The sequence below is a fragment of the Chlorocebus sabaeus genome, chromosome 14, assembly GCF_047675955.1.
Source record: "Chlorocebus sabaeus isolate Y175 chromosome 14, mChlSab1.0.hap1, whole genome shotgun sequence".
Lineage (NCBI taxonomy): Eukaryota > Metazoa > Chordata > Mammalia > Primates > Cercopithecidae > Chlorocebus > Chlorocebus sabaeus.
Genome location: NC_132917.1, coordinates 91,432,760 through 91,441,944, shown reverse-complemented (window position 1 = coordinate 91,441,944; position 9,185 = coordinate 91,432,760). Strand labels below are relative to the sequence as shown.

Sequence of the window (9,185 nt, the reverse complement as noted above, 5' to 3'; positions counted from 1 at the left end):
CCTGTCTCTACTAAAAATACAAAAATTAGCCAGGTGTGGTGGCATGTACCTGTAATTCCAGCTACTCGAGAGGCTGAGGCAGGAGAATCGCTTGAACCTGGGAGGTGGAGGTTGCAATGAGCTGAGATCAAACCATTGCACTACAGCCTGGTTAACAGGGCGAGACTCTGTCAAAAAAAAAAAAAAAAAAAAAAAAAATGCAAGTAGAATGACCCAGAGGTAAACAATGATATCGTCATCCTTAGCCCTCATGTAATTGATAGCCTCTTGCAACCTTGAATTTCTGCTTTGCTATGAGACACAAGATTAGTCCCAACCCATTCAAGATGGTTAGATATCTTAAACAAACAAACAAACAACTTATGCAATGCTGATGTAACAAAAGGCTACACTCTCAAAACAAAATGGTGAAGGGTAAACGATCCCCTAAACCTGAGAGAAGATACAAGCAGAATCAAAATGCGCGGGTACAAAGAAGCCTCTAGTTGCAGTTGACCAAATGTGACAAGGTTTCTGTGTCTGTGTCATGGCAGTGCAGAGGCAGGTGGGTGGCCTTGGTGGTGTCAGAGACTCTGGTCCATGAGGTCACTCAGGTGGGGAGGAGGCATGACCATCCTCAGCACACAGTTTTCCTCCTTCCTTACGGTCGCTGCCCCCACGCTCATCCTCAGAAGCATGAGTGGAACAGAGTGAAGGGAAAGCAGTTGTCTTCTAAAGATCAAAAATCTTGAACTTGCAAATAGAAATAAATGTTATTCTTGCTCCAAGTACACATTGAGTGCACCTGATGATAAACCCACATTTTTTGTATGCTTTAATCTGAAAATGTATTTGTATGATCCTTGGAAATAATTTTTGAGTATAAATTATATTTTAGAAGTTTATTTCAAGTTGTTATTTAGCATATGATAATTACTCCCAAAATGTCATCTTTTTAAAAACAAATCATCTGTTGCTCTAACTGTCCTCCACTGAAAGTAATTTCTCTATTTAACCTCATCAGATTCCTTTTAAGCTCTGAAACTCATCTTATTTTGTTTTTACTGATTTGATACGTTAAGTCTATTACTTATGATAAATTTATTTATGTAATTATTTCGATATCACAAGTAGAAAAAGCCTATAAACTGTTATGCCAAAAACCTGCCTCTAGATGGCAAGCAAACCCCACAATACACAAAAGACAGCCAAGTTCTTAGACACCCTGGGAAAGGAAGAGGGCTACAGTCCCATTAACAAGTTGGAGCCCTTAAGGCGAGAATGAGGTGGAACATCTGGAACATCTGAGAGGAGACACCAGGCTGCGGAGGAGTGGGGAATCTGCTCTGTGCTCTGAGACTGAAAGCCCAGCCTTGCCTCTCACCGCTACCTTGACTGTGTCCGCATCTGCTGTGAAGTGAATGGTGTCTTCTAAATTCATGCTGAGCCCTAATTGCTGAAAAGTGTAAGACATGGAATGTGGGGATTATGTGCATCTCCCTGACACCAGCCTGATGCTCCGGAAGGAGACTCTTGTTTTCTCTTAGGATTCTTTAACTAACCAAGATTTTGCCTCTACTGCACATTTCCCTTTCCTGATTGTCCCTCTCTATTGACAGAGATGGTCCAGGGGATTCACTACTGAGTCTCCACCTCTTACCCAAAGCCCTGAGTCTAGGGTTGCTCTTTTCCTTCTTGTTATTTTTGTTTGTTTTCTTGTTATCATCCTGGCAATAAAATAAATCAACTTTTTGTTTCTACCTATTAAAGATGTTACCTTAGTTAATTATAGTGGTTTCCTTCAGTATGATAAATGGTCTTTCAAAATGATGTAAAGAGATCCAAATCCATGTTCTTCAGAAGTTGCATGAAGCTCTATCTAGCATGAGTGCCAGTGACTCTCCCAGAGTGTTCCATGCAACTGGCCCCAGAGAGTCCCTCTGTGCTGTCATATCACCCACCGCCTTCTGTGAATGAGATATTCTGATTAATATCCTGGTGCATACTCTTTGAGCCAGCGCCCATACAACTCCCATGAAAGCTGAAGACCACAGGCCCCTGAAGACAATCACAGGTCTCTACATTCACAGCTCATGACTGTCCTCTGCAGACACGGCTTCTCCCGAGATGACTGAGGGTAGTCATTGGCTGTGTCCTTCCTTGTGCATGACAACAGGAGACACAGAAGGTCTGTAAGCAACCCTGCAAGCCAGGTTCCTAGCAAGCCTTCCTGTGTGGGGCCCTCTTACTTGGACATAGGTATGTAAACCAAAAATGAAACTCTAAGCTCCCTGGCCAACTGAACGAACTCCTCCTCTCAGCCAAGAACACATCAAAATCAACGTGAAATACAGTACAGTCCATGATGGGAATGGATGATTGGATATATCTTAACTTACCCTCTTCCCTTTAAAATTCAGACATAACTGACCTTCGCTTAATATTAAGACAGAGACCTTGAGACTGACAAAGCAAACTGTCTGTCGCAATAAGATACCAACACGACAGATGCCAGGCCCAAGGAGAAATCAAAGTATTTTCCCCAAGATATTGTTATTTAGTGTATTTTAAAAATGCCTCTGCAAAGCTGTTTCTTGTGGGAAAAATCTACATTTGGTAGAGATTCCCAACCCTTTTAAGTCTCTCTCCTGACCCAGAGCAATTTAACTGATTTAATTAAGAGTTTGGCACCTTTTACTACAATCTATTCTCGCTGAAACCTGCTCCCTGGAGGCTTCATCTTCATGATGAAACGTTGGCTCCAAAACCCTTTTTTTTTAGACCCAGAAACTCCCTTCTGTTGATTACAGGTCATTAGATAAACTCTTTTCACTGTCCATGAAATCTTCGAATCCACCTATGACCTGGAAGTCCCCAACATGCCCCCTCCTTCGGGCTGTCCTGCCTTTCCATATCAAACCAATGTACAGCTCACACATATTGATTGATTATCTTATGTCTCCCTAAAATGTGTAAAATCAAGCTGTAGCCCGACCATCTTGGGCACACGTTCTCAAGGCCTTCTGAGGCTGTTTCACTTATATGTCTTTAACTTTGACCAAATAAATTTTTAAATTGATTGAGACTTTTCTCAGATACTTATTTGTTTATAGGTATCACTGTATACACTTAAGGAAGTGAAGAGATTTATGACCTTGAGAAAATGAGGAAGACAAGATGTGTGGGGAGAGAGAGAGTGAAAGAGAGGGTTTGAGCTTGTGATGTGTGTATAGGACTAAAACTGAGACCTTGATCTATGATGGTGTAGTACTGAGTATCATCCCCAAATAGTGAGGTTTCATTCCAAGAAGCATATGCCTGTATCTGATGTGGGAAATGGGCTTTTGCAGGTATAAATTAAGGAACTTGAAACAGGTAGATGATGTTAGATTAATCAAGTGGGCCCTAAATGCGAACACAAGTGTCCTGAGAAAAAGAGAGGTAGAGAGACATTTACCATAGACTGAAGAGGAGAAGGCAATCTGAACGCAGAGATAGACATGGCAATAACGTGTCCACATCCAAGGAGAGCTGGAGCCACCAGAAGCTGAAAGAGCTAAATCAGACTCCTTCCTAGAGCTTCTGAAGGAGCTAGAACCGATGTCTCCAAGATCTTAGCCCAGTGAAACTGATTCTGGACTTCTGGTCTCCAGAACTATGAGAGATTCCATTTCTGTTGTTTGAAGCTACCACATTTTTGAGAACTTGTTACAGTAGCCCAAGGACACTAACACAAATGGGGCGCTCGGCAAATCCAGACTACAGGTGCTGTGGTGGTTTTTCAATCTCCTTGCTTAACTTTCTGATATCAGACATAAATAGATTGGTGAAAAATTTTGTGATTGAAGAAATGCACATGAAACCTACAGTGTACAGAGAGGCATCTTTTAGTTATAAGATAAATATTGATAATTTTAGTTGAAAATGACATGACTGGTAGTATCTCACATAACATTCTGAGTTACTCAAGGATGCATAAAAGGGGCATTAGATACTCTTCTCGTGTGTGTGTGTGTGTGTGTGTGTCTGTCTCTACATGTATGTTTACTTCATGGTGCATCAGCTGGTGGAACCCTCAGGACACCCTTTCATATCCTCAGTGCCCCATTTCACACATGAGGAAACTGTTCATGAGAGCACATGGCTGATTTGCATAAAAGTCACTTGGTCAGCAGTTGTTGAAGCTGAACTTGGAATCTAGGTCTGTCTGACCTTAACTATTTTCCTTCCACAGAGCCACATTCATTCCGTGGAGGAACCCACCACCTATAAAACCAGAGAAGAGACAAAGCCAGAAGTGCAGGGTGGAGTTCTTAACCCAAGCTCACTGCGACCTCTAGTCCCCATTACGCTGACACTAAGCTTGAACCCAGACCCTTCTACAGTTTGTCTACAAAGCACAATTAGCTCAAAGCCTTTACAAACACCAAGAATGTTTCCTTCAGATATGGCAGCAGGATCACATCTTGCATGGCCCTGACTACATTTTGTCTCCTCTGCTGTCCCCATCTCTCTGACTCACTCCTCACTTCTCAGATTGGGTCCTGTACATCTAATTTGCCCTACGAATGTTAAAAAAGCAAACCCACAGCTCCCTCTTCTTCTCATGTGCTGTGAGAGATGACCTCCAGGCTCCCAGATACCAAGATTGCACAAGACCTAACCCACAAAATTACTCAAGACACTTTCTATGTAAGAAGAATTCTGGTGCTAGCTCTCCTCATAGAAAAATGTTTTCTGTCTCTTGCTGAAATTGACAGCAGAAGACAACAACACAGAACTATTTTGGAGAACAAAGGACAGTGATACACTAGGGAAGTAAAACACACCCCTTCCCCTTGCATTGGTTTCCTGTTGCTGCTGTAACAAATTACCACAGCCTTACTGGCTCCACATAACACAAGTGTATTATCTTACATTTCTGGAGGTCAGAAGTCTCAATGAAGTAAAACAAGGAGGAATAGGACTCTATTCATTCTGGAGGCTTCAAGAGAGGGAATCCAATATCGAGCTTTCCATCTTTCTGATGTTCCCACATTACTGGCTCCATGGCCCCTTCGTCCATCACTCCAGCAACCCTCTCCATTGTCCCAGCTCCTCTCTGGGTGTGACCCTTCTCCCTCCTAATTATAAGGACCCCTGTGATTATGGTTTCACCCAGATAATTCAGGATACTCTCCTGACCTCTAAATTCTTAACCATGTCTGCCAAGTTATTTTTGACATATTCATAAGTAATGATCATAGATTCCAGATATTAGGACAATGATGTCTTTAGGAGGGGCGTATTCATTCCACAAACAACTCTCATCATCCCCACAATGATCTTCCCCTAAGGTAGAATAAAAATATCACAAGGCAATAGACCTAGAAAAAACCTGAGACTCTAGGAATCTCTGATGTGGGGATGTCAAATTCTGGGGGATTCAGACTCTCTGCTCTATGTGGACTCCATGGTGTGTAGCCATTTGTGGAAGGCGTCTTTGATTTTGTGACCTAGAAAAAATGAATCTCTGCTAAAATCAAATCTAAGGAAGATTGGCAAAGGGAATTTAAAGATTTTAAAAATTTTTGGAATTTCCCTATGCATTAAAACATGAGAATTGACAATAATTCAAACCAACAATGCCTTCCAAAAATGAGGATTTTTCCAATGCATTAGGTTGGGTCCCCTCAGTGAGGATGCCAAAGATTCACATGCAGGCAGTATCTTTACAAAATGCAGGAAACAAGCAAGTGAGCAAAGGAAGAGAGGAGGGAAAGGGAAAGTGAAAGGTACCTCAGCAAAGAGCCGCCTCTGAGGATGATGAGAGCTCAAGCCCACATAGAAACACATGAAAAATATCTCTGTTATTCTACCTGAGAGGTGAGGGAGCTGGGATATGTGTACACCTCCATTGTCATCACTGATAGATAGCCATCCTAGGGGATATTAATTCCAGGCCATGAGGTCTGCCGCATTTGCAGCCTGAGCTGCCTTCCCCAGGTTCAGATAGAGCAGTGAAGGGGAGAAAGGGCCATAGAGAGTCAGCTGAAGTATAATGACTAGAATCCCCAAGGCATAGTAACAATGACTGCTAAAATTATGCAGAAAGAAAAAAGTGCACATGAATCCAGAGATGTATCTCTCTGAATCTGGATATCTGGTTCCTGGCAACCTGTTTGGTAGCCATTTCCCAGAAATCCAGTCCCCTGGAAAAGCAGCAGGAGGTTTGTGCACAGGCTGCACTACCTTGGTCTGGCCACTGGTAGTCGTTCATGAGACTTCTCCCTGGAGTATTTCTCAGTTTACTGATACTGATGTAATTGACTCCACTTGCCCTGCTGTTGAGCCAGGCCGACATGCCCTGGGCAAAGGCAGCAGTGTGAGTTATTGAGGTTCAGATCAGTGCTTAAGATATATTTGGATGCAAAATACTTTTTCATCCACATGGGCAGTGTCTTGGCAGAAGATGGAGATTCTCTCTAAATGGATGTGAGACAGGGAGGCTGGCATCTGGGTCAGGATGATGCCCTGGTGCACGGCAAGAACATGCGTTGGGCAGCAGCCACCCTCACTAAGGAGAGAGGTTCACTGACCTGGCTTTTCCCCAGGGCCTCCCCCTCACCTGCTCTCCAGAAAGCCAGGTTCTTGGGCAGATGCTCCTGAGACCCCAGAAACAGGCTGGTGGGGAGCGCAGCTCAGAGCATTACTCAGGGATGTGGCCTTTGTCATCCTACTTTGAAACAATTGATTATTTGAGCCAAGATTCAGAGAGGGCTTCAAGCTGATCCTAATCCAGGCTCCTGTAGTGAGCGAGTGAAACAGAGATTTTAATTGAAATAATCAGACCTGGTATCACTAGTCAGCTCTCCATGTTACAGAACCATAAGAAATTATACCAAAGGCAGGAAAGGGGATAGAATATGGGGATCATCACGCCAAGAATAAGGTGCAGCCCATTTAGCCCCTGGGCCTTAAAGAGACCCGTAGCTCTGGATAATGGCAGATCTACACATGACACAGTTATCATCTTTGTGCATCTTCAGCGAATTGTTTTTCCTTGTACTGCTAAGAACAATGTCTTAAGCTTATTAGTAAATTCTGTTGAATTTATTAAAGATGTTTCTGATAAATTATTTTTATATTCATTTCAAAAAAGAAGCAATGTCACACTGACAGAGACATTGTTAGTATCACACTAAATACTTTCACACTCATCACATTCCTTTGAGAGTAACTGAAAGTTCTGACAGCCCCACGTTCTACAACTTTATTATGAATTTTCTGCCAAAAATGATGCTTTCCTATACACTCCTAACACAAGTATAAAATATATTATTTAATCTAGTGGTATGCTCTTTTAAAATTTTGAAAATTCACTCAAAAAATATGTTCTATAACCATATGGCCCCAAGGAGAAAGGTATTCTCTCAAGGCAAATCTGCACTGCCCTGGTCTGACCTGGGACTCTGGGGACACTGCCCCTGTGCTGAGTTGCTGAGATGAGCCAGCCCTGCAGCTGTGCCCAGTCTGTCCCATCCCCTGCTGATTTGCATGTTCCCAGAGCACAACCCTCTGCCCTGAAGACTTTTTTATAGGCTGGTCACACCCTGTGCAGGAGTCACTCTCAGTCAGGACACAGCATGGACATGAGGGTCCCCGCTCAGCTCCTGGGGCTCCTGCTGCTCTGGCTCCCAGGTAATGAAGGAGAACACTAGGAATTTACTCAGTCAGTGTGATCTGTACTGTCTGACTCTTCAGGTAAATCCTCTGATAACATGATTAACTGTAAGAATATTTGTTTTTATGTTTCCAACCTCAGGTGCCAGATGTGACATCCAGATGACCCAGTCTCCATCTTCCCTGTCTGCGTCTGTAGGAGACAGAGTCACCATCACTTGCCAAGCGAGTCAGGGCATTAGCAATAATTTAAATTGGTATCAGCAGAAACCAGGGAAAACTCCTAAGCCCCTGATCTATGCTGCATCCAGTTTGCAAAGTGGGATTCCCTCTCGGTTCAGCGGCAGTGGATCTGGGACGGATTACACTCTCACCATCAGCAGCCTGCAGCCTGAAGATTTTGCCACTTATTACTGTCAACAGGGTTACAGTGCCCCTCCCACAGTGTTATAGGTCATAACATAAACCCCCAAGTAAGCAGATGTGTGAGGCTGGGCTGCCCCAGGGCTCCTTCTAGTGCCTCTATCTGCTGAGGGCATTTCTCAAACTCAGTCAGGTTCTGAAAGTCATTGGGAGATTTTTCTCAGAGGGGACCAGGGAGGTTCCCCTGAACCCTAAGCCTCTTTGCCCTCATCCCCAGGAGAAAAGACATCACAATGCCTATCCTGACTGAATAAAGAGGAGAGATAAGTCCACTTGAGGAGTTTGTGTTGTGGGATAAGTGGAATTTTTACAGTAAAAGCGAAGTTATGCTCAGTATTTCAAGGAGAAATTGTTCAAGTTGAATAAATTAGAGTCTAAATCACAGTCTTTTCGAAGCCACCGTATGTTATCCATGAAGAATGTACTAGAGACAGGGGATTCTCAGGTCCTCCTCCAGAAGCCGGAGTGCACCTGCTCCTGGTCGTATGTACTGAGTACCATGTGATGACCCTCAGACCTGTTTGGGAAGCCCAGGGGAGGGGTGCTGATGCTCTCAGCTGCCTGCAGCACGTCTCTAGATGATTCTCCAGTCCACACCTAACTGCATGTGTTTTACTTCAGGTGTCAGTTTACATGAATCCACCACTCTGACTTCCCAATCTCATGACAGTGATAAGTTGTAACTTACTGCAATCTCATTGAGCAACTCTGAAGAAACCATAGAGAGAAAAGGAGTTTTGGAAACGTGCTCCCAAAAGTGATAGTAGTGATGGGGAATTGACAGCTGACAGGGAAGTAAGGTGACTCCACAAGGCTCAACATTTTAGCAGTTATGAATTGTCGCAAAATACATTTGAATGTGCTTTCAAGAATTACCAGTTTGGGGTCATAGCTGGAAAACTTTATTAAGTCACAGATAAAATGGGAAATACAGGAAACTGTATGAAATACACAATAAGGCTGTGTGTGATGGCTCAGGCCTGTAATCCTGTGATAATTAATACTGATTGTCAACTTGATTAGATTGAAGGATGTAGGCATTCCTCCTGGGTGTGTCTGCGAGGGTGCTGCCAAAGGAGATTCACATTTGAGTCAGTAGGCTGGGGAAGGCAGACCTCCCA

General features: G+C 43.3%; 1 gene segment (V, D, J or C); it reads left to right on the top strand.

The window, feature by feature from the left end:
- The first annotated feature begins 7,604 nt into the window (after positions 1–7,604).
- On the top strand, positions 7,605–8,096 carry LOC119622393 (immunoglobulin kappa variable 1-39-like). The segment is given in 2 exon segments: positions 7,605–7,659; positions 7,784–8,096. Coding segments are annotated over 2 exon segments (366 nt in total).
- Positions 8,097–9,185: the final 1,089 nt, after the last annotated feature.